Raw genomic sequence first — 23159 nt, 5'->3', positions numbered from 1 at the left:
GACCAACCAAACTTGGAGCTGAGGCCTCTTTATTATGTACATTTCATCACCTGCTGCCTCGTTTGGGTTTCTGAATCCAGTCTCATTTCTTGTAGTCTGGGGTGGCACCCTCCCTTGCTCCCTGAAACTGCCCTCCAGCCTTCAGCCCCTAGCTCTCGGGAACTGTCCATGCCCAGCCAGACTGCAGAATGGATGGGCAGCTGCAATCCCCATTTAATAGATCGGGAGGCTGAAGCCCCAGAGCAAAGAGCCCAGCCCAAGGTCACACGGTGCTCTCCTGGGTTTCCATTTTGCTATCAGCAGGGAGGGAGGACTCGGCTAGGGCTCTGTTTGCTCTCACTGGGGGGTGGCTGGCTCCGGCCTCGTCGCAGGGAGCTGCCGATCTGGTCTCTGAGGGCCTCCAGTCTCCGGGCCAGGTTTGGAACTGTGGCCCCACCTGAGGGGCACAGCGAGACTCGAGGCCTGCACTACCCTGGGCTCATGAGGTCCCAGCATCCTCTGGAGAAGCCTCAGGTGGTACCCACTCGGCCCTGCCCCCACATACACCATGGACTCTGGTATACATCTGAGGTATACACCAGACATGAAGGTCGCCCTAGCAAGAGAATTCCAAGTTTGGAGACTAGAGAGATCTTAGAAATTATCTCTCAACATGTACCCTGTTTCAGAAATGGAAAGTCTAGGGCCTGGAGAGGGCGAGTTCTGGCCTAAGATCACAGGAAACCTTAGGGACCCCTCCCCCTTTCCCTTCCTCACCGTGTCTCAGCGCTGGCGATGTGTTTGGGGGCCCCACGGGCAGGGGAGGTGCAGAAGGTACCACCTCCTCCTCAGTAAGGGTCTCTGCCAGCACTCGGGTCTGAGTCCAGTCACTGTGACTCCTGGGCCAGGGGGAGTCGGGTGGTGGGAGGTGAGCCTTCGAGTTCCCAGGCCTCCCCCCACCCCCTGGCCCCAGGGCAGGGACCACCTCTCTCTTGGACACTTGGCAGAGCCAGGGCTGCATGGAGGTGCCCAGGGTGGGGGTCGGGCAGACAGAGGCATGCCATCTGGGGCCTTAGGGCCAAACACCTGCAAGAAAGACCACAGCTGACACTGGGTGACCTCAGCCCTACCTCTCTGTGCCCCACTTCCCTGGTGCTGACCACAACACTACCATCCCTGCCACACCTGCCCCATGTGCCCACCAGAATGTCAGATGGGCATAAAGGGGCAGGGTGTTGGTCACTTCTTCCATGGGCAGCGGGTGGCCCTTGTAATGTACTCTCTGGGGACTAGAAACTCCCTAAGGGCGGGAACCATGTCTGAACCCTCAGTGCCCAGAACAGGGGCTGGTTCAAAGCCAAGAGCTTTGGGGAGGGTTGGGGAGCGAGCGAGTGAACACGTGAGTAGCAGATGCGTGAGTGAGTGAGGTGTAAGCGAATGAACGAACAGGCATCGGCAGGGCGAGTTCCCAAAAGAAGGCCGAGCGAGAACAGCGGGAGGCGAGGCAAAGGACGCTTATGAACCCTGGGCAGAAGGAGCCCAAAGCCAGCCACTTCCCCCACAACCCAGCCTGGGACCCTGGAGGCCCTGGAGCTCTGGAGCCTCCTGGACTGACCCCCTAGGTCAAGGTCTCCAGCTCTCCTAGGCTCCCCTCCCCTCTACCTTGGGGTCTCCTACCTGGGGCAGGTGGAGGTCCCTCCGTGGGCAAGCCCAGTGGACCAGAGGTGCTCGGCACAGGGGGCAGAGGTGGCAGCAGGGCCAGGAGCAGAGAGGTGGCAGGGCCTGCAAGAGGGCATGTCAGAGGCTCCCTGTTGTCCCCACTCCTTCCCCTTCAGGCTGGGTGAAGACTCACGTGGCAGGAGGGAGCTGGTACCATCACACAGGAGCATGGTGGGGCTGGGCCGAGGCCGGGCGGGTGGAGGTAGCAGGCAGAGAGGAGGCGCCTGGAAAGAACGGGCCTGAGCCTGCAGCCCTAAACCCTACCAGCAGGCTGGCCCCCACATCCCCCATTCTAACAAACACTCCTGGGGCACTGACTATGTGCCAGGCACCATTACATATGAGCTCATTCAATCCAGTCTCTAAAACAATCCTGTAAGGCCAGCACTGTATCATCTCCATTTTACAGATGAGGAAACCCCGGCCCTGAGAGGTGACATGACTCACCCAGTCACACATCTAGGAGGTGACGGAGCTGGAATTTGAACCCAGGTGGTCGGAAGCCAGAGGTCAGACTCTTAACCATTCTATTAAGCTACCCCTTTCCCACCTGCCCTCTGTCCCAAGGCCTGTGTCTGGGCTGGTGGCCGTGCTCACCGCTCCAGCTCGTGGACCTGCTGGGCCAGGATGCGCTGCTCATCCCGGGCCAGGTCCCGGCTACTCTGCAGCTGGCTCTTCTCTTTCCTGGGAAGAACAGGCCCCAGGAAGGTGGCAGGAAGCAGGGCTGGTGAGGGTGTCAGTCAGCCCTGCACTGCAGTGTAGTATAAGCCCCAGCTGGCACGTGGGGCCAGAAGGGAGTCAGGGACGGGGAGGGGCGGCTTGGCAGAAGCAGCCCTGCAGTGAGAGGGGCACTGATCCCCTGGCTAAGCCCCACCTCAGCCTCTCATTCTCCAGCATGAACTCCTGGAGCATCCCACAGAGGTTCCGCTGGGCCCAGGCTGCTCGGGTCCCACTGGATCCAGAGACTGCAGGGAGGGGGAGATGGCTGGATCCGCAGGAGCCCAGACCCTCTCCACATCCCGCCTGCACCCCCAGGGCGTTCATACCCTTGAGGTCCCTCTGGCCCAGTTGGGACCGTAGGAGACGGTTCTCTGCCTGGAGCTGTAATATCTCAGTCTCCAAATGCTGGGGCTGCTTCGCCACAGGGGACTGCAGAGAAATGTCCCAGAGCTGCCTTCTGTGCTCTGCACAAGGGCTTCCAGGGGCAGGGAGTGAGGGGAGCTTAAAACCAGCCCATGCTTCCCTCACCAGCCTTGCATCCTGGCACAAGGCTACATCCCCCTAGATGCCTATGGCCTTAGGTGAATGGCAGGAGGGGTCTAAGCTGGACCCTGCTGCTCCAAGTCCAACCCCAAACTCTGTTCTGTTCAAACCTTGGTTCAGATTCTGACCCCAAACAAGACTCCACATCAGACCCCAACTCAACTCCAACTTAATCATGATATCAGTTGGCATCAGGCCAGACCCTGAATCATGTCCCAAATGAGACTCCAACCTTAGTCCTGCCATACTCTGACCATGACCCCAACCCTGACCCCCACCCAGTCATGACCCCATCATCAGGATTTCAACTCTCATCCTAGCTCTGAGTCAATCCAAGATCTCAACTGTGACATCAACTCAGACTCCAACTACTGGGCTTGACCCCAACCATCACCCCTGCTGTCCTTCTGCCTGCATGTGCCTCCATTCACCTTGGGGGCCTGGGGCCGAGTGGTGACCCGCTGAGCTCGGCTGGCATACCGCAGGGTGCTGAGGGTCTCAGGAAGGCACTGGGCTGAGGGGGACACGCAGGCCACCTGGGGAGGATGCCCCTGAGTGTTCCTCTCTGGGACCCCCTCCCTCAGGCCCCACTCTTCCCTGCCAGCCCCCTTCAGGTACCATGAGGGTGACCCCGCGCCCCCCCAATGAGTCCGCCAACAGCTTGGTGAGCTTGCTATCTCGAAAGGGGATGTGGCTTTGCTTCCGCCGTGGGTCCAGCAGCAGGGAGATGCAGTGACCTGGGTGGGGGAGAGCAAGGTTCACCCCTTGCCCAAGGCCATGCAGCTGGTCTGTGCAGAGCAGGAATCTCTGCCCACACCCCCAATGCCCAACAAAGGGCCTGGCACTCAGCAGGGGCTCAGGAAATGGCTGACAAATGGACTGAATGAAGAGGGGGGCCCTCTGGGGTGGAGGTGGGGAGACAGGTCAGTCCCCTTGGCCTCCCTGGGCCTCAGCCTTCCCAGTTGCACAAGGGACAGGTTGAATGTCTAAGGGCTCATGCTCTGCACTTGAGTGTGTCTACCTCCCAGGTTAGAATGTAGCTTTATTCTAATAGAATAAAGTTTATGGGCTTTCTAGGTTCATCAACAAGGTTCTAAGAGGGGAGACAGGAGTCAACAGCAAGCTGAGGCCAGAAAGAGGCCTGTGGCCCCTGGCTCACAGCTCGTTGTGCAGCACAACTCTTCTGGTTCCACTACCCCTCTTACCCCCCACCCCCACCCCGCCCTTCATAGACAGCTATGTCAGGCAAGAGGAAGGACTTGGGAAGTCAGACTTGTCCCCCAGACCTCACCCAGGGCCAGCAGGCTGCGGTTGATGCTGTTGGCCTCAAGCATCAGCTCCCCACGGGATCCTGTGGCTGCCACCTTCTCACTGCCGGCCAGGTCTACAAAACACAGCTTCCCACCAGCAGGGTGTTCCCCAGGGTCCACAGGAGGTATCTGCTGGGATGGGGGGATCAGGGCTTGACGGGGACGTGGTTTCCACTATGACCTCCTGTGCATACCCAAGTTGGTTTATACACCCAGAGGCAGACCCTTGCTGAGTGGCCCTGGGCCAGCTCCTTGCCCAAGCTGGAGCACTCACAGCCTGGCGGTTGATATAGAGTGTGAGCAGGGCATGGCTTCGGCTGGAGGCCTGATTCAGGGTGTGAGCTGAGCTCCTTCTACGGCTGAGACCTGGAGAGGAAAAGCATCAGGAGCTGGACCTGATAGGAAGAGCAGGTGGTCACCAATGACGGAAAGGGAACAAAGGCATCCTGGTGAGGGGGGCCAGCCTGTGCAAAGGCACAGCAGCAGGAAAGGGGAATGATGGGATGTGGGTCTGGCTCTAGCACACGCAGCAAGGAGGGGATGGAGAGAATGGATGAATGTCCCTCAGATTCGCATTTGATAAACATCCCTCATATTGCTGTGTGAAGGGGGAAGAGGGGGCAGAGATATCAGCTGGCATAACACTGGGCAGGAGCCCAGAGTCTCAGTATCCTCAGTGCCTGTCACGGGGTAGGTGCTCAATACACTTGGAGACTAGAACAGAGGGGCCCTTTAGGCTAGGCTACGAGGTATGACCTTTGCCCTTAGGACACTGGAGGGGAAAAGGGGTGTGTTTTGCTGCATGGAAGAGCACAGATTGGAGAGGGAAAGCCTTGAGGTGGGAAGACCTCTCTTGGGAGCAAAAAAGAGGCCTGACTGAGGCAAAAGTCCTGGGCTGGAAAGGGGTGGGCCCAGAAAGAGCATGGAAGGCAGAAGAGGCAGGTCTGGGGATGGGATGGGGGCCCTTAGCTCCCACATGGGTCAACTCTGATCATCCACAGCTCCAGGAGGGACCCTGAGTGCATTCAGTAAACAGCAGAGGGACAGGCTACCCCTGTACCCCAAAGCTCCCCTGAAGTAGCACGCACCCATTTGTAGCAGTTCCATCAAGGCCTCCAGACTCCCAAACTCCACCACCCGCAGCTGCTCCACATAGAAGCCCCGAGTCTTGTTCCAACGAACAGGGAGTGGCCGGGGAGACCCCAGGCTCAGCAAGTCTAGAACCTGGGAGATGAGGGGGGAGTGTGAGGGAAGGGGTCCCAAGTCCACCCACTCCCAGACCTTTGACAACAGTCCCCCCTCCTACTCTACCCCCTGACCCAAGCTCCTTGGGAAGCAAGGCCTCCATTCAATGGTGGGCTTTCTCTTCATCTCAGTCCCCACCTGCTCATTGTAGATCTCCAGATAGGAGGCATGGAGGGTGACAGGGGCACCCAGGTTTTGCACGCGGTCTAACAGCCAGGCGAAGGTCCTCTGCATGATGCCGGCCAGGCTGGGGGGTACCGGCATCCCCTCTCCCTGGGGGCAGAAACACCACCACAATAACTACCCTTTCTAGTGCCCTTAGTTACTGTGCCCAGGAACTATGCCAGGGTCCCCTAGAGCATCTCATTGACTCCTCACAGTCAGCACTATTGCTTCCATTTACAGATGACGACACTGAGAGCTAGTCAGCAAAAGGGACAAAACTTGAGCTCCACGTTGGGCAAGTCCCTTCGCCTCTTTGGGCCTCAGTTTCCTTGTCTGCAAATACATGGGGCTGAGCTGCCCTGTCCAAGGCCCTTCCCTCTGGGAGTCTGCACCGTCGCTGGCGCCCCACGGACCCCTGACCTGGGGGGACGCGCTGTGCCCACCTGGGGAGGAGGTCCGGTCAGGGTGTAGGTCTTCCCGGAGCCCGTCTGGCCGAAGGTGAAGACGGTGCAGGAGAAGCTGCTGGCGGCAGGGGTGTGTGGCTGGACCTGGGCGGCGGCTCAGGGCAGCGCGCGGGCGCGGGGCGTCCCGGGGCCTCACTCACCCGCGCAGCGCCAGCTCCCCGAGCCGCCGCACGCCGCTCGCCCGGAACACGTCCTCCTGCGTGCGCGCCCCGTCCAGCACGGCGCCGAAGCGGAACGCCACGTCGGGGCCCCCGCCCGGGGGGCTCACCTGAGGGAGGGGGCGGTGGAGGAGGGGGCGGGGCCCGGGAGGGCGGGGCCCGGGCGGGGTGGCCTGGGGGAAGGGGTGAGGCGTCGGCCCGTCGGGTTTTTTAGGTGGTGGGGGGCGGGAGGGTTCTTCACCTGCAGAGTCCTGGTCCCTGAGCAGTGCAGCGCGCTCTGTTCCCCTCGGCGCAGCTCGGCTGGGCTCATGGGACGCACCCTGGGGTCCGACGGGAGGGTGGATGGGCCATCCGCACGTCTCCATCGGCCCCTTCCTCCCTCGGACACATCCTAGCCAACCTATACCCACCTGAGCACCACCTGGATGGGCGTTTCCGGCCCCTCGAGCCCCTGCTCCAGGCTCCGCGCGGGGTCCCTGCGGCGGCGAGGCGGGTTAAACTCTCCCTGTGCCCAGGGGCGCCTCGGACCTCCCGGAGCCTGTGCTTACCCATCGGGGGACCCGCGTTCTTCCATGTTCTGTTTTGCTCACGGAGTTAGCGCTGCTCAGTCTCGCCCCTTTCCCTCCCCACTACCCTCCCTTCTCCACCACACTGGGACTGGCTGTACACACCTTACACCCCCCACCCCCGCACCCCCTCCCAGGCAGTCATCCATCCGGAAAGGCTGGGGCCTGCCCTGGGCCCGCAAGTTAAAGATTTACCCAGCCTCACCCCTGTGGTGGAGAAAGTCTCTCGCAAGCTAGGGGGTTCTGGAGTCCGAGGATCCTCTGCTCTTGCCCAGGCCCATCAGGAGGGCCTACCCAGAACAGCCTCCTCTGCACAGACGGGGATACTGAGGCAGGGCTGGGAAGGCCACACCGCAAGCAAGCCCGGGCAGAGCGCGGACCAGGCTCTTCTTACTCTAACCACATACTCCTCCAGTTTTGCAGTGTGTCCCTCCACCCCCACCCCCCCAGAAGCTCCAGCTTCTTCAAGTCCCGGGGCCCAGGAGGGGAGAGGCAGAGAGGGCGGGAGGGCCCAGGTCTTAGCTGTAGGAAGACCTGGCTGGATTGAGTTCTCCAACTGAGTTGACAGAAGGCTCCAAAGCATCTGGTTAAACATTGGGCCACCTGCTTCTCCAGTTCCAAGGCTGATCCAAGGCCAGGACTGTTGTTCAGTTCTCTCCTGGTCTGGCTTATGAAAGTGGCAGAGTCTGTGAATGTGCTGGGGAAGGGCCCTCACCCGTTCAGTGCTGGTCTCTGTGCAGGGCACCTGACCGAGGAACCCCATAGTCTTGCTAGGGAGTCAGGTAAGTACAGTCCACTGTGCAGGGGCTTTGGAGGAGTTCAGAGGCCTGTAGGGGGAGGGAGGGCAGGGTGGCAGGTGAGGGTTTTGGGGCCTTCTAGCAGGAAGAGTTAGGTAGAGCAAAGAGCCATTTGTCCCCAGCTCTGCCAGTAACATACCAGAGCCCAGGCAAGTCATTTCCCCTTTCTTAAACTGTTTCCTTCCTGTAAAAAGAGATTCATGGTTTTACATAGTTGTTCTGAGATTTGGACGAGACAGTGTACAGACAGACGGTCCCTGACTTACAATGGTTCAACTTAGGATTTTTTGACTTTACGATAGTGCAAAAGCAATAAGCATTTAGTAGAAACCGTACTTTGAATTTTGCATTTTGATCTTTTCCCAGACTAGGGATACACATTAGGATACTTTCTCATGGTGTTGGTTTTGGGCAGCCAGTCAGCCACATGATCACAAGGGCAAACAACCGATACTTTACAATATAGTGTTAAAGGAATTTTAGACTGAATATGTTTTTAACTTACTGTGGGCTTATTGGGCCATAAACCTATCATAATTCGAAGAGTATCTTTATTTGAAAGTCACTCATAAATTATAAAGATTTATCTAAAAGTCAAAATAAAAATCCCTAGATGATCTTCAAGATTCCTTTCAACTCTGAGGTTCCTTAATTTTTCAGTATATTTTTTTAATCCTAGAACAAGAATGACTATTCCTGTTTTTCAGATAAAAAAACAAAAAAAAACAAACCCACACGAAAACAGAGGTAGGCAGAAAGCAGCTGTAAATGGCAGAGCTGAGGTTTAAACCCGGAGCTCTGAGCCTGTTGCGATCTGCTGTGGCTGGCTGCCTTTTCAGTTTAAGTGAACAGTTGCTCCTTTAAAGGCACTTAAAGGGGTTAAGGGCTGTCAGCCATTCACACTTAGTGTACATTGGCTTAATCAGTTTGCTGTCACTGGACTGAGATGAGCCTCACAGAAGGGATTTTGAGACAAGTGTGGAGACAGGGGATGTGTGCACGCTGGGGTGTGATGAGCTGTTTGTAGGGACTTTTGCACCAGACCCCGAACCTGGGTCAGAAGGTGCACATCATTGGATGTTCTGAGCCTGTCCTCTATTCCCAAACTGCACTTTTAAATCAAGAATAGCCATCCCCATGGTTGAGGGAAGGACAGAGGGGAGGCATTTGGGGAAACTTGGAGCAGTTTAGAAGCTGGCGTTACCCTGCAGAGCTGTACCTACAGGCTTCACTAGAAGGCAGCAGAGTACCGTGCCACCCCGGCCCAGGGCTGGTCACAAAGGAGGCTTTGTCAAGCGTACCAGGCTCTTTCCATACATTTTTTGCTGAGCTTGAGCACTGTGCAAGGGCCCCCCAGCCTGCTGTGTGGAGAGGGGTGAGCAGGCCTTCATGGGATGCTCCTTGAGGGAGTGGATGAAAGCATCATTGAGCAATCAGGGACCCTCCCGCGCACACCCCTGCTCCTGGTCCCTGCCCCTTGGATCCGCTCCTCCTTTCAGCCCCAGTTATCCTCCCTGAGAAGAGCCTGCCCTGATGCCCTGGGGCCTCAGAATAAAGACTGAGCTCCCCCACTGAGCCCCAAGGTCATTCGGACTCTATCTTGTGCTCACCCCTCTGGTTGTCCCTCTCCATGACCCACTGCCCTCTACCCCTGTGCTCCAGCCCAAAAGCTTTCCTGGGCGTCCCTTTGATTCCTCTAGACATTTGTTGCTGCTCTTCCCTCTGCCAGGAGCGCCACCTTCTACCTGGTGGGCTTGTCCTGCAAACCTTCCCATGGAAAGTCTTGCCCCTTCCCACCAGGTCAGATTGGAGTTGTGTTTGTCCCCACATCCTCCTGGGACTGTTCAGTACTGAATACACTAGGTTGGTCTTCCCGTTAGTTGGTCATCCGTGCAGTCTCTGAGCACAAGGCCCTGCACACAGTAGGAGTGCAGCAAGTGTTGGTTGGAGAAGAGAAGGAGCCAGGAAGGAGGAAGGGAGGCCGGTGATCTCTCCCCAACTGCCACCTCTCCTCCCTCCCTTCTCTCAAGGCTAACCACAAACACTTAACTTCATGATGTTAAGATTCCTTCAGGGACTCATTTATCATGGAGATCACCAGGCCCTGCCACAAAACTGCTCTCAAATGTGCCCAGAAGCTGGGTGACACTCTCCCAGCCCCAGCCAAACTCCCAGATGAGTCTGGGGCCCACCCTACCAGACAGCCTTGCATTGGACTGAGGTGGGAGAGAGATGACTAAAAAGATCAGGGAGGAAGGAAATTGTCCTTTTCTCACGGGGCCCTCATCTATCATCGTCCCACATGTACCCCCTCCCCCCCCCCCCGCCGGTGGAGGAAAAGCCAGATGGATCCAAGGCCAGTTGTGAAATTTTCCAAACAGAGCTTGCTGTAATCTTTAATTGAAACGTGAATTTAGGCCATAGGACTCATTTCACAAAATTCTCTAAAGCAGGGACCATAGGGAACCACTGGATTTACTTCTTTCTGGTCCCCGACCCCCATTTTACAGATGGGGAAGCTTAAAGGAGGGGCAATATGGGCTGAAGCAGCACTTGCATTCATGGCGAAGAGCAGTGATTTGAGGGAGAAGCGGAGAGAGTCACAGCAACCCCTTGGCGCTCCCGGGCCACTCTCCTCTCAATGCCTGGCTCCTCTCCTCTGCAGCCTCACGAGGCTGCTCTGCTGTGTCTGGCTTCCTGCAGTCATGCCAGGCTTCCTGCTCAGCAAGGAGCTTCGTGAAGGGAGAGATCTCCCAGGCCCAGCTCAAGGCCCGACACAGAGACACACACCCTGACTGTCTGTCTGATGAAGGCATCAATGTCCATGCAAGAGGAAATGATGCCCTGAAGCCAACTTCATCTTTTGGTGAAGATGAGCATCTCTGGGAGGTTGTGGAGGACTCAGAGTTGTTGAAATTTCCTGTTGTTTCCAGGACCTCAGCTCTTCTCCCTAGAAACATAGACAGCTTTCCCCTGAGTCAGCCTATCCACTGTTCCCCCAGGAATGACTTACCTATGAGCTGGATATTTTCCTCTAAAAACAATAATGTGAATACGTAAGAATGTTAACGGTAAAGTGTTAAGGACCCTCTCTTGCATAATGATGCCTCATGTGTCTGGAACCTTCTGAGTCAGAGGGATGGGAGTTGATATTTATTGAACACTTGGGTACTTTTTCTACTTCATTTTAACTAATTTTTAAAGCAACCCTCTGGGATTGGCACTACGATGGTTTCCATTTTTCAGATGAGAAAACGGAGGCTCAGAGATGTTCAGTAATGTGCCCAAGGTCTCACACCCACTAAATGATGTGGGAATCTGACCGTTGCCAGAACTTGTGTTCCGTCCTCTGCTCTCTGCAACCCTTCTCTGTGATCTGTTCTGCAAAGCTGAACTTGGATAACCAAAGTTGACCTTTTAAGTACACAGTTGCCTTAGTTTAACCATCTCCTTCGAAACATGCTCCCTCTTTGGCTTTTACACTGCCCTGCCTTCTTCCCTGGGGACTGTTGAGTGATACTTTAAGGCAGTGGAGCTCCACCCCTGGCATCAGAATCACCTCGGAATCCAGATCCTGCCTCCAGGGGTTCTGATTAATTGGTTTGGGGCGTGGGGCCAGGGCATCTGTGTTTGAAAGCTCGCCAGGTGGACCTAATGTGCAGCCAGGCTGGACAACTTCAGCTTTCAATTTTTCTCGATGACCAAAGTCATTCCATCCAGTGTTGTCTTGGGTTGTCTTCTGATAGTGATTTCCTAGACCCTGCTGGGCATTTTGAGACCCTTAGCCTGCTTTTTCCGGTCCACCCACCTTTCTGGTGAGCCGTCTCATTGTGGTCCCCGGAGCCTCTCCATTCATTTCTAGCTTGGGGTCCACTGAGAAATCATAAGCCAAACAGGGATGGGGTCCATCGAGTTTCCCAGATTTTTCTTCCCTTCTAACTTTCCTCCACACAGGTGACAGACAGTAAGATGTCCAATGTGGGAGATGCAGCTGCACATTCAGTGGGAATGCTAATTAAGCACACCCAAAGTGCCCACTATGTGCTGGGTCACAAACTAGATACTAACAATCCCCTGTGTTGTTTGGTTGTGAGCTCAGAGTGACTACATCGTCTTCCAGGAAGCCCTCCTGGATTGGGATGGGAGTCTTCCCCTGGGGACCTACACCCTCCCATGCCCACCAGCCCCATGATCTTAATCCATTAGGCGGCAGCAGTTGGGGGCTCATCAACATCTGTCTGCCTCAGAGAACCCTAAGCTCTCTGAAGTCAAGAATTAGTTGGTGAAAAAGGCCATATCTGATAAATGGACTACTCATAGCAGCTGGACCCAAATACCATGGGAGCACAGGCAAAGAAAGGGAATCCTGCCAGAGAGCAAGCGCTGGGAATCTGGGGAGGCTTCCTGGAGGAGGTAGCATTGGGGCAGGCTTAAAAAGATGGGTAGAAATTGAGGAAGGCAGAAGGGAGAAGAGCATTTCAAACAAAAGGAGCAGCATAAACAAAAGCCCAGAGGTCGGACAAGTTGAAGAGCAAACTGTTGCTTAGTGGGGTGGAAGGCCAGGAAAACATGGGATCATACTCCAAACTGCCCAAAGCCAGAAGCTTCCATGGAAGCCTGGGGAATAGTCCTGGCTGGGAACTTGTCTTCACTCACTTTTCTGGAGGAGCAGAGCCCAGGGATGCCCAGGAGCCCCCTCCTGTGATTATTCTGGCTCTTCCCAGGAAAACCCACCCACCCTATCAGCAAGGAGGACACTGAATTCCCGAGGCCTGGGTGGGTGCCAGGCCCCACTGCCGACTCGCTCCTCTGGCGGCTAAGGACCTGGAACGCAGAGCCTGGGCTTCCACATCAGCCCAAGCCCTCAGAGCTGGTCGCCAGGGAGCAGCGGGAAGCATGCCTCCAGCCCACCCTGCATTCCCTGCTCTGCTACCCAATGGAGACGCCCCCTCCACCCACGCCTCAGTGTTTCCTAATGCAAACGAGGAGGCCAGGGGCCAGAGGCACCTAAGACCCTGCCTGCTCTGGGATTCTGGGATTTCTGGGAGAAAACACTGTTTACTGGTACAAGCAGTACTTCTACCACCACCACCAGTACTTCCAGCAGTACCTCTGCTACTATGACTGCTATAACCTAGACTACTAATACCCTTGCCACTACTGCTACTACTAGTACTTATATTCTACTAGTAGTTTACCACTGCTACTACCACAACGATGGACTATATTTACTGCTACTTCTCATAGCAGCAAACATTACAGATCATACACAATGGGCCAGGGACTGAGCTAAGCACTGCCTATCAGTTGCTGTAATTGAATCATGGCAACAGTCTTCCATGATATTAATAGTCTCCCTACTCTATGGATGGGGAAACTGAGGCTTGCAGATGCTAGGTAACTTGCCCAAAGTCACCAGGACAGTAAGAGACTAAAGCAGGATCTCAACCAGCAATCTGATTGTGGGGGCCACGTCTGAGATCTAGAACCCTGCCCCTCCTCTGTCCTTTGTCTGGTTTTCTGAATATACCCTTGGCTTATTTTGAGTCTTCAGGAAAGGACTAACTGAAATTGAAGAAGGAAAGGGAGCCTACCTTTCCCAAGGTTTCTAGAATGCCATGAGCAATGCACATAGTAGGGGCTCAATGCATATATTATTTGAATAAATTGGATTCTAATAGCAACCCTTTGAGGTAGGGAGAAGGACCCAGATATCACAGTTGGGGAAACTGAGACTCTCAGAAGTGCTGTGATCCTCCCTGAGGTAGAGATGGGACTGTATGCCAGAACTGTCTTTTCATGACCTTGAATACAACCATGGTTTCTTCCATGTGCAGTGCACCCTACAGTTTACAAAGTTCCTACATCTATCATGCCATTTCATTCTCACAACAACCCCAGAGGGAGTGATCGACTCCATTGCATAGATAAAGAAACAGGCTCAGATTGTTAAGGCAGATTTTGAAGGGCTCCTGGGTAGTCAGTGGCAAATCCAGAAATTGAACCAACTCCTCCTACCCCCGAAGCCTGAAAGTAGGGGCCTCCCAACTGGAAGAATCCAAGAGGCCTCTCTTGGGACAGCCCTCCTGCCCTGCTCTGCCCAGCCACCTCAGCCCCTGTGGTGGGGGAGCCCACAGCCCCAAGGGGTGGAGACAACTGGTTATTTCCAGCCTGGTACTTAAGGACTGGCCAGGGAGTGGGGTGTGGGCTGGGCAGAGGGCTCCATGCTTCCAAGAATGCCTGGCCTTTGGCTGCTGAGACCTAGGCAGGGGGTCAGGGATTTCTGTCCAAGCCACCTAGGCTAGCCAAAGCTGGGCGGGTTCCCAGGAGAGGGCAGCCTCCCCCTCCCCAAAAAGGTAAGATATAGGTAGCCAAGACACACACAGGCAGCTCATTCAGCCCCTCCAGCTCAGCTGACCCTGTTCTGGGCCGTGGTCTAGGCTGAAGCATGGTTCCTACTGCTCCAGAGAGATGGAAAGAGCAGACAGCAGTCCTGATAAGGGCCTAACGCAGCCACAGGGGCCTGAAGATCAGTTAAGAGCATGCACATTACGCTCTGAGCACTTCCTTTGTGCCATCCTTCCTTCCCGCAGGTCTGCAAGGTGGAAATTACTACCCCTCTCCCACTTGCATGAGAAATGCTATTGCCGTATAGGCTGATCCCCTTTCAAAGCACCAAGTATTTCCTGCCTCATGACCTTTGCACATGCTGTTCCCACTGCCGGGAGTGCCCTTCCTTTAGATCCTCATATGTTTGGCTCCTCTGTCTTCAGGCTTGAATTTAAAAAGCCACCTTTCAGTGATACCTTTCCTAGGTTCCCCCGACCCCCATACCCACTACCTTATCTCTGTCACCCTCCTTTGCTTAATGCCCAGCATTTGTATTTATATTTTTATTTTCTTGTTGATTGTCTTCTCCCCTGAGAAGGCAAGGACAAAGTCTATTTTATCGACCTTCGTGTCCCTAAGGTCCAGCTGAGGGCCTGACACACAGAATAAACATTTAGCACACGTACAAGGAAGGGAGTCGAAGGCATTTGGACACATCCTCACGGTCGGAGGGCATCGGCAGCACCTGAACGGCTCTGCCTCTTTCCAAAGGCGCTGCCAGGCCCCTGTGAGCCTGCTCGGTGGTGACGGGTGACAGCCCATTCCCTGCGCTGTTTCTTTCTCAGTCCAGAGGCACACAAGGGGCTCGCGCTTTCTTTAACTTCTCTCTCAGGTCCCCCGGCCTCTGCTTGCACATCCCCAAGGCACAGGCTGCTCGGCCCACTGTCCACTGCACTATTAGAAGGCTCCTGAGGCTGTGTGACCTTCCCAGCAACAGAATAGGCTGTTCTTTCCAATTCTCATGCCACGAGGAAGAACTTCTATCATTAGCACAAGGCTTTAGACCCTGACAATGCACTTTTCTGTCTCTTTATTTCCTGAGCCCCGGCCGTGGGCCAGGCCTGTGGTCACAGAGCAGAGAGCAAAACAGCCTCAGTGGCTGCCTTCTCCATGATGTGGAAGGTCTGGGATGGCCCTTGAGCCACAGAACAGCCCTGGAGCCGGCGGAGGGGCACGTGCTGTACATCCCAGGCGTCTGAAATCTCATGGGGCACGTGCATCACCCGAGAGCTCGAGACACAGACTCAGGTACAGACACCCGGGCGGAGAGTGTGTGTGTCTTACGAGCTCCCGGTGATGCTGCTGGTGCATGGACCACTCTCCGAGCAGCGGGGTGTAGACCCGACTGATGGAGGACAGTGGCCCAACACGAGTGAGGGGCTTGCCCAGGGTCACCCGGCCAGGCAGCAGGGCTGAGGGGACCGCCGGCTGCTCGCGCCAGGCCCTGGAATCCAGGGGCAGGCCGCTGAGTGTGCCTTTGTGCGCGGCATACCTGAGCTCACCCGCTGCCCCCTGCCCATGAATAGCGGGCCTCTTTCCTTCCTGCACCAGGCCGGCGGCGTGGCCCATGCCACCCCCTCCCCTGCGCACACTCACACTCCTCGGCTGGCCGGGCTGCTCTCCCTGTTTGGGGAAAGTCAACAAGAGCATTTGAAAAGTCTTTCTGTGTGGAGAATCTGTTTGTATAGGGGGAGGAAACGGAGAGCTGGCCAATAGGTAGAAATATTAATGAAGCTTGTTATAAAGGGCCCATTCACGGCTCCCCGAGTAAATAGGGCTCTTGTCGGGCTGCCACGTTATCTGCCAAGTTCAAGAATGTGGTTTGAAAAAATAGAATTTAAAGGGGTGAGGTGGAGCCTTAAATGGCCGGCCTGCTGGCACGGGAGCCAACTACAGGAGGAGTCTCTGCTCAGGGGCTGGGGCTGGGGCGCTGGGCGCTGGGTCTTGGGTGAGGGGCTGCCCAGGGACAAGGGCTGGGGGTGGGGCCGCCCAAGAGGGGGGCTCTGAGAATCCTGTGCCCTGGCGGGGAAGGCTCGGTGCCTTCCTCCCCTTGGTGTCTGGCCCACGGCTTGCAACTCCTCTATTCAGCCCCACACCCGGTGGTGCAGGTCAGGAGTGGGACAAGGGCAGGGGCATTTCAACCTGACCATCTCTGGGAAACTTGCCCTTTGGGGTGTTGGTAATGGGGGCTCTAGGTGGCAGGAAGAGGACTTTCAGTAACTCTCAGCTATGTGCACTGCTACTCTCCACCCTCAGCCATCATTTCTCACCCTCTGTGTTCTACTTTGCAAATTGTTACCCAAACAAGACATGAGAAAGAGCATAAAAGGACTGAGACATTCCACCCATTCACTTCACAAAGGGTAGGCTCTGGGCTCAGAGAAGGAGAGTAACCAATTCAAGGTCACTCAGCACATCTTTAGGAAGATGGTGCCTTGCTTCCACCAGGTTCCTGTTGGACCAGGTCCCCAGGGCTGAGGCCTGTGCCTGGCACAGGGGGGATACTTTGTCACTTCACAGGCACAATGTCTTATTTTTAGCCCTGGACTTAAAGCAACTTATATGTAAGGGTCCTATCTTATCCCCAGTTTGCCCCTGGTCAGCTGTGTGGCCTTGTGCAGGTGACTTTGCCTCTCTGAGCCCGTTTTCCTTTCCATTGTAAAATGGGGTCACCAAGACCCGCCCCTCCCATTTAGAGGACTCAGTGAGAGGATGTTGGTGAGGTGCCCAGGGCCGTGCCAGGCTCTCGGTGGGTGGCCCAGGAACAGTGGCTATGGGCATTTCTTTTTCTGTCCCAGACTATGGCACAAGGTAGTGGCTCCAGGAAGCCTGTTCCCTGAGCTCTAAGTTTCAGGGGGTGGTTTCCACTTGGGTTCTAGAAGTCTGCCTGGTGCTGAGGGTCACAGAAAGCTGGTGATCGGGAGTCAGGGGCCTTTGCCACGGAGGCCATTAGACAGCACAGCCACTCTGGTGTGCGATCTATCGTGAGGGTCTGTGGAAAGGCCTTGCTGGAAGCCATGGCAAGCAGCTGGCCTTCCATCTCCTCCCCAAATGGCTGCTCAGAACCCTTCTCTGACAGAGAAGAGTTAACCTGGGTGGGGAGAACATTTATATTGGCTTTTCTTTGCAAATAAAAGGGGGGAAATTCCTATAAAGCAAAAAGGAAATAATCAATGCAAAAACTAAATGGAAAGACTTTTTAAAAGGCTCTGCCAGGAGCTTGCTGTGTAACCTTGAACAGTGGGGACTTAAGGAGGTTTGGAAAGCAGGAAGTCAGCAGCATCCCTTTAAGGGGAGGTGGTGTGGGGTACTGTCACAACCACAGGCTTTGAGGCTCACAGACTAGGGTTCAACAGGGCTCTGCTCCTCACTGGCTGTGTGACCTTGGGCAATAGATGGACCTCTCTGGGCTTCCATTCTTTGATCTGTACAAGAAAAGAGAAGAGAGGGTTAAAATGTGTGAAGGTCCTGGCACATTGTGGATGCTCATTAAATGTCAATTTCCTTTCCTTTCTGGGCCTCTTGGCAGGCCGAGGGGAAGTGTCTGACAGGTCTCACCAGCCAGACCCGAGAGAGACACAGCTCTGCAGGCCCCGGCGCCTCAGCAGCTCAATGCTGACTATGTCTTCACAGCTCTTCACAGTTTGCAAAGCACTTGCCTTCTCACCATCAGAACCTCCCAAGAAACCTGTGAGGTGACTAGGACAGTGTTTGCCACCCAATGCACTGAGACTGAGACTCAGACCCAGAGCACATGGACAGGGCCCAAATCTATTTCCATTTCATTTCTTTAACAAATATTGGTTTGGGTCTTATGTGCCAGACACTGTGCTGAACATGGGGGATACAATAGTAAGACCAGACATGGATGATGGATGGATGGATGCATGGATGCATGGATGACGGGTAGATGATGAATGGATGATGGATAATGGATGGCTGGATGATGGATGGATGGATGAAGGATGGATGGATGGATGATGGATGGATGGATGGATGGATGGATGATGAATAGATGGAGGAGTGATGGATGGATGGATGGATGGATGATGGATGGATGGATGGATGGGTGGGTGGATGGATGATGGATGATGGATGGATGGGTGGATGATGGATGACGGATGATGGATAAGTGATGGTGGATGATGGATGGGTGGATGATAGATGATGGATGGGTGGATGGATGATGGATGATGGATAGGTGGATGATGGATGGATGGTGGATGATGGATGATGGATGATGGATGGGTTGATGATGGATGATGGATGATGGATGGGTTGATGATGGATGATGGATGATGGATGGGTTGATGATGGATGATGGATGGATGGGTGGATGATGGATGGATGGATGGATGGATGGATGGATGGATGGGTGGATGGATGATGGATGATGGATGGATGGGTGGATGATGGATGGATGGATGGATGGATGGATGGATGGATGGATGGATGGATGGATGGATGGGTGGATGATGGATGATGGATGGATAGATGATGAATGGATGATGGATGGATGGATGATGGATGGGTGGTTGATGAATGAAGAAAGAATGACAAGTTTCTTGAGGGCAGCCTCCTTGTCTGTTCTTCCCACCACTGGGCTCCCAATACGAGGATGGTGCCTGGCACAGAGGAGGTATTAACATTTACCACACAAAGGTTATGGGCTCAAACACCAGGCTGCCTTTCTGGACAATTTTCTATCTGTGTGACTGAGGGAAAGTTACTTAACCTCAGGATGCCTTGGTCTCCTCATCTGTAACACAGGGATGACAATATTTTATGGGTTGTTGTGAGGACTACACGAGTTAGAATGTGAAAAGCCTCTGCCTGGTGCACACTAAGTATCAAGTAAGCACCAGTTATTTTTCTGGTTTCATTTCTAAACTCCTTCCTGTCTCCTAAAGAGGATGGTAAACCCTCTGAAGGCAGGGCTCCGGTCGCTCTGCCTGGGGTGCCTCCTCGTTAAAACATCTGTTGGTGCTGTGGTCTCAGAGATGCGACGGTCCTGAGTCCAAATTGGGGTGAGAGAATTGGGGTGCATGCTCCAGTTGGGCCAAAGGCAGAGCGGCCCCTGGTGGAGGGAGGCAGGATGGCAAAACAGTCAGAGCTTTGGGCTGGACAGTGAAAGGTCACATTTCTGTTCTGGCCCTGCGTGGCCCTCCCCGCGCAGCCCAGCCTCCTTTGAGCCCAGATCTCCCCAGTGAGACATCAAGGGAAATGGTCTTCTGTGAACCATTCGAGCCACAGCCTAAGGCAACATCAATCAGGCAATCTTCAGCTCCTCATCCTCAATTTGCCCTTCTTTGAACGGATTTTTCCGCATCGGAAAAACTGAGACTTTGCTAGCCTTGGAACACACACGCTCTCTCCCCTCTGAAACGCTGTGTCAGCGTCAGGGTGGTTGAGGATGGCCCCAGATGGAGCGCTCATTAACGCCCCCGAGGAGCGGCCCAGGGTCCCCCCGGGTCACCTCCCCGGAGCACACAGGCTGAGCTTTCTCTCCAAGTTCCGCCGACTGTCCCATCTTGTCCTAGCCCTGCGATTTATAGGAGCCAGTGGTTGACACAAGTCCCCGCCCGGCGTGGGCTCGTGGACCCGTGGGCTCCATCGGATGCCAAGAGCCACAGAGACAGCTCCCGCCCGCCTGCCCCTCACTCCATAAGTGAGTCACTGGGGTTTGGAGTGGGCCACCCTGGGGGTGGTTCCTTGTTGGAATAAGACAGTCACCCTCAAACAGAGCAGGCAAAGATGGCATGCCAAACCCTTAGCTTGGCAAAGCTTCTGCCCAGAGGGCACCAAGACATCTCCCTTCAGCCAAGGAATTGCAGGCACTCAGGCTGGCATGGCCCTCCGGGAACCAGGAGCCCAACTCCTGCAGGTTGAGATGGGGAGACAGATGCACAGCCAGAGGGGGTAGTTGACGAGGCCATGGTCACACAACAAGTCAATGGCAGAGCTAGAACCCTGGAGGCCTGGTCCATGGGCCTCTAATGCTAAAGGAAAGAGGGCAATTGAAGCCCCCTGGCTGCTAAAGCTGACCCCTAGCTGGTCTTCTGGGAGTCAGGTGGGTGCCCTTTTGGGACAGATTCCTGGGCCTCTCAGTGTCCTAGGCAAGCCAGTCTGATGCCCCTTTTGTATGACAGAAGAGAAAGGGTGGTGGTGTAGGGGAAAGGTCCGGCTTGGCAGCTGCGCTCACCTGGTCCTAGTTGTTCTGTCCGTTACTAACAGGGTGATTGCAGGCAAGTCACTTGACCCCTCTGAGCCTCAGCTTCCTTGTGTGCACAGTGGGATAACATCATCACCTACACGGTGGGTCGCTGGGAGGATTGTGTATCAACTGACTGGCACACAGTAGGCACTTAAAACATGGTAACTATTGCACAGCAATGAGTTCTGCTCCAACTGGCCCAGGCAGCCTGAGTGGAGGGTGTGGCTGGGGCAGGACCCAGGCATTTTAGGTAATAGGGTCACATGCGGGACCGTCCCTTAAGCACAGGCAGAAGAGTCCTGGGGCTGAACGCCTGGTGGCCTACTCGAGTCACCAACTTGCTGGAGAATTACTGGGACAGTCTCACCACTCTCGAGGACTAAGTTTTCCCATATGTACAATGGGCGTTGAACCAGAGGACTGAGGTTACTGTAGCAGACTGCAGGCTGGCCCAGCTGTGAGGGCAAGAGCAGCCCCACACTGGGCTGTGCCTTCCCTAAAGGACATTGTCTGAGGAGCCAGAGACTCAGCGCAAGCCACACAGTACAGGAGGTGGGTGGAGAGGAGGAACTGGGCTAGGCTGGACCTGGCAGGGCAGGGCTACTGTCTCAGGCCCTGGGCTGATCATCCAAAAGGCTGTATATGCCCAGTCTTCTCAGGCCAGGCCCAGGCGCTCAGGACCAAGTATCCTCCGCAGCATCAAGAAGAGGGCCTCAGCCCCTCCCTCTGAGCCTGGGTGTACTGGGCTGCAGCTCCCCGTCCGCATTCCTGGAGCCTTGCAGGGTCTCTAGGAAGCAGGGATTCTCTGAGAGGCCCTGGGCCTGGTGGGCCAGGCTGCTAGAGTTCTCTCCACCCAACAACTAAGGCCACACCCCTTCAGGGTCACCTTCCTAAAGTGCATCTCTAAGTCTGCCATCCCCTCAGCTCAAAAACCCTCAATGGCTCCCCAGGGCCTGGAACCAACTTCATATCCTGAGGTATCTGTGGCTCATGGAAGAACCTCACAGGGTCCCAGAAGCCTTGACATGGGTGCCAGATACTGGGCACATACATTTGTCGGGGGGCAATTCTGGAATTTCATCAGATTCACATAAAAAGCCAGCACTCCATGGACTAAAGTCCAGGCCATTGGTTGGCATTCAAGGCTTTCCCTAGTTGGTCCGGCCTAGACTCCAGTTCTCCATCTTCCCCTTTTTGCCCCTCAGTCCACCCTCCCCATCAGACCTGTGGTTCAGCCTAAACGATCTCCTTGATGTGCTCACGCTGAGGTCCCTTCCTCCTCTTATCCTGGACGTTATCCCAACTGCTGGTCCTCCTGCCAAGCCTACAGCACCACCGAGGCTGCGCCTTTGCAGTCTTTCTCACAGCTGCCCCTCCTCTCCACCTCTTCGTAGCTTTCATGGGGCTCAGATCTTGCCACCTGCTCCCTGGACCTTTGCAGTGGCCTCTTGTGTTGTGCCCTGCTCTCCCCTCCTCCAGGCCTCTTGGCTGACCTCCCAAACCTGCTGTGTCACTCTACTACCCCAGATCTGTTATCTCCTTCCAGGTGAGTGGGATACTAGGGCAGAGGGAGACAGAGAGGAGGCAGAACGTGGGGGGGAGGAGAGGCAGAAAGAAGAGGAACAGGGAGGGAAAGAGACGTGGACAGACAAACGCAGTCAGAGAAAAAGACAGGCAGAAACAGATTCATGGAGAGAGACTGACAAGAAAAGAAAGGGGGGGGGGGAACAGGGGGACAGGATATAGAGACAAAGGGAACTATAGAGAGAGGGAAACAGAAAGAGATAGGGAGAGGCAGAGAAATAGAGCCCACAGACAGAGGGCCAGAGAGAAGCAAGACAGAGACAAAAGGAGATGAGGCTAGGAGAGCCCTCGGCCTATGCTGGAGAAATGGCTCTCTAGTGCCTTCCATTCCTGGCATCCTGGCCTTCCTCCCCTCCTCCCAGCAACCGATCCTCCCCGGGGAGCCAAGGAGCAGGGCCTGGTACCTGATCCTGCTCCCTAGTGCTCACCCCCTCCCTGCACTGGAGGCTCTGGCCTGGCTCTCTGTCCAAGACCCATGTGGGAAGCTCCAAGAACCCTCATCATTGCCCCTGTTCCCCAAGAAGCGACCTCGGGCTGAGCTGGGGTGGGTGTGTCACAGAGTTTTAGAATTAGGGACTTCCAGGATCAGAAAGTCCAACTGGCTTTCAGATAAGCTGTGTGATGCTGGCCAAGAACCTTAACCTCTCTGGGCCTCTGGGGAAGGCAGAGGGCAGATTCAGTGTTGTCTGGGAGGGACATTGAGAGGGCTTGTGTTACACCCCCTCAACCCGCTCGCTTCCAACACCCTCCCTACCCTGGTCCCACTTGAGGCTGATCTTGTTTCGCCATATCTATGACCACTGCTCTGGAAGGCGGGAGAAGAAAGAGTTGGGGTGGAAGCTCTGGCCATTTCGGTTGGGAGCACGCGGCCCAGGGCCCATCTCGAATTCCGGCCTCACCTCTACGCTGGCCTCCACCTCTGCATCTGAGATGGGAGTTAAGTTACCTGTCACTAGAAAGAGTCTGGTTAACTGTTCTTTGTCCGGGAGGGTGCCCTGGTCCCATAAAGCCAGGGTGGTGGGCATTCTTATTCTTCCTCCCAACAGTTAGGGAAACTGAGGCTCAGGGCCAGTAAATGGCGGTGCCAGGATTCAACTCCAGGCACCTGTGTTGGGCCACACCCATCCAGGCAACAGTCCAGGGGCCCAGCCCAGTGCTAGGAACCCAGAGGCGAGAACCAGCAGCCCCCGAGGTGCTCGCCACCCCAAGGAGAGAAGACAGTTACCCAGCTAGCAGAGGACTTTCTCCTTCACGAGCTCCTTCTCTGTGCCAGGCTCTGCGTGGCACTGCTTGAGTGCCAGCTCA

At 55.2% G+C, this 23159-nt stretch overlaps 1 protein-coding gene across 1 annotated transcript; it reads right to left on the bottom strand.

Moving 5' to 3' along the window:
- Window positions 1-296: 296 nt before the first annotated feature.
- On the bottom strand, window positions 297-6877 carry KIF12 (kinesin family member 12). Its single transcript, XM_087823226.1, has 19 exons — window positions 6852-6877; window positions 6714-6779; window positions 6545-6623; window positions 6286-6413; window positions 6125-6200; window positions 5655-5789; window positions 5360-5495; window positions 4546-4637; window positions 4253-4403; window positions 3580-3698; window positions 3393-3497; window positions 2745-2847; window positions 2573-2663; window positions 2296-2382; window positions 1832-1922; window positions 1657-1761; window positions 965-1065; window positions 757-878; window positions 297-436 (listed from the first exon to the last, which is right to left on the bottom strand). The coding sequence occupies exons 1-19, from the start codon at window positions 6875-6877 to the stop codon at window positions 297-299; spliced, it is 1953 nt and encodes a 650-aa protein (XP_087679352.1).
- Window positions 6878-23159: the final 16282 nt, after the last annotated feature.

This window comes from Miniopterus natalensis, chromosome 12 (genome assembly GCF_054644295.1).
Source record: "Miniopterus natalensis isolate mMinNat1 chromosome 12, mMinNat1.hap1, whole genome shotgun sequence".
Classification (NCBI taxonomy): Eukaryota; Metazoa; Chordata; class Mammalia; order Chiroptera; family Miniopteridae; genus Miniopterus; species Miniopterus natalensis.
This window is presented reverse-complemented; position numbering and strand designations above follow the sequence as displayed.